This window comes from Coccidioides immitis (genome assembly GCF_000149335.2).
Source record: "Coccidioides immitis RS genomic scaffold supercont3.4, whole genome shotgun sequence".
NCBI lineage: Eukaryota > Fungi > Ascomycota > Eurotiomycetes > Onygenales > Onygenaceae > Coccidioides > Coccidioides immitis.
This window is the reverse complement of record NW_004504311.1, coordinates 2,435,857-2,437,419: the sequence shown is the minus strand read 5'-3', so window position 1 is coordinate 2,437,419 and position 1,563 is coordinate 2,435,857. Positions and strand designations below refer to the sequence as shown.

The window sequence follows — 1,563 nt, the reverse complement described above, 5'->3', positions numbered from 1 at the left end:
TATTGACCAAGTACTTGCATAGAATGGTTACTATACACATTGTTTACATTCTACAGGCACATTGCTATGGGCAAGCTCAATGTGTTGTTGCTATGCTGGCTACAGGATAATGGAATTATAGAGTGTATTGACCAAGTACTGTAGGATAGTTACTATACACATTGTTTACATTCTACAGGCATGTTGCTATGGGCAAGATCAACATGTTGTTGCTATGCTGGCTACAGGATAATAACATCAGGTCAGTCTCTCTTCTCTTCTCTTCCTCTTTCTCTTCTTCTTCTTTCTCTTCAGGGCTAATGTTGATGATTCCCCCTCCCCTCCCCTCCATCACCTTTTTATTTACTGTGCTTCAACATCTGTGTGTACAATGAACATATACTGCAACAAAATGGGTTGCATTAAGAGGTGAGTGCTTGCAGAATACTGCTCTGGTGCATATTGTTTACTGACAAGATGTTAGTTTTCCCTGTGCACATCCATTTTGCACAGCTGGAGAGGAGTGGCACAAGGCTGCATTGAAAGAATGGGCCCTGAAGAAGGGCAATTGGCATAAAGCCAATAAAGATGTTGACCTGGCCAACTTTGACCAGGAGAATCCCCGCCCCTGCCCCCCCATTTAAAATTGGAAGGCCGGCACTTGTATGTCAAAAAGTAATGATTTTTGGTAATGGTCTTGATGCTAATTAGTGAAAATAGGTGCCATCAAGGAAATCTGCCACTTCCAGAGCTCTACCAAGCTAATCTTGCTGGTGGCCCTGTTTCAGTGATTGGTTCAGGAAATTACTTTGTCCTGTCACCAAGAACATGAATATCACTGGCAATGTACTGCCATTAAGTCACTTCAGAAGGCAGCTGAAGCAATCTTGTGTGCTCTGTTTGAGTGTAAGTCACTCTTAGTAATGGCACCAATAATTATACTGAGTAATATAGGCTCTGTTATGGCAATGGCACACTGTAAGTGTGTTATGGTCAACACTGATGATATGAAGCTTGTTCTTGGCATTGATGCCAAAATTGGGTCAAATTATTTCAGCCTGATTGATGTGCCTGATTGCTCCACCCCTGCCACCATCACCTGCTGTCTGTGTGCTGCCCCTGCCCCGCCAACTACTGCTGCCACCACTCCACCACCACTGCCACTGCCCATCACTGCCTCCCTGCCTCCCTCTGGTGCTGTCAGGGTCTCCGCCCGTCAAATGGCAGGTATTAGAGCCCCTGTCTGGTTCACAAAGCCAGTTCTGGAGGAGCAGGAGGAGGAGAAGGAGGAGGAGAAGGAGAAGGAGAAGAAGGAGGACAATGATGATGATGAAGATGATGATGATAATGATTAACTTGCCATTTAGGCAGTTTCTGTTTGTTTGCTGGCTTCAGCTATTAGTTAGTTTTAATACTTGGTTTCTTTTGATAATCAAATTGATTTTTCTATGGGTTCTGCCTTCATCAAAAAAGTAACAAAATTTGGTAACAGTCCACACAAAATTTGATCAGTTTGACTCTTCCCTATGAATTTGACATGATGAGACCGGGAATCCTGGTCCCATCCCAGTCCCACTATGGACC

At 44.0% G+C, this 1,563-nt stretch overlaps 1 protein-coding gene across 1 annotated transcript; it reads left to right on the top strand.

Moving 5' to 3' along the window:
• Positions 1 to 807: 807 nt before the first annotated feature.
• CIMG_13425 (uncharacterized protein) lies at positions 808 to 1,334 on the top strand (the record flags this gene model as incomplete). Its single annotated transcript, XM_001245700.2, has 2 exons — positions 808 to 885; positions 963 to 1,334. 2 exons carry the CDS (start codon positions 808 to 810, stop codon positions 1,332 to 1,334), a joined length of 450 nt encoding a protein of 149 aa, XP_001245701.2.
• Positions 1,335 to 1,563: the final 229 nt, after the last annotated feature.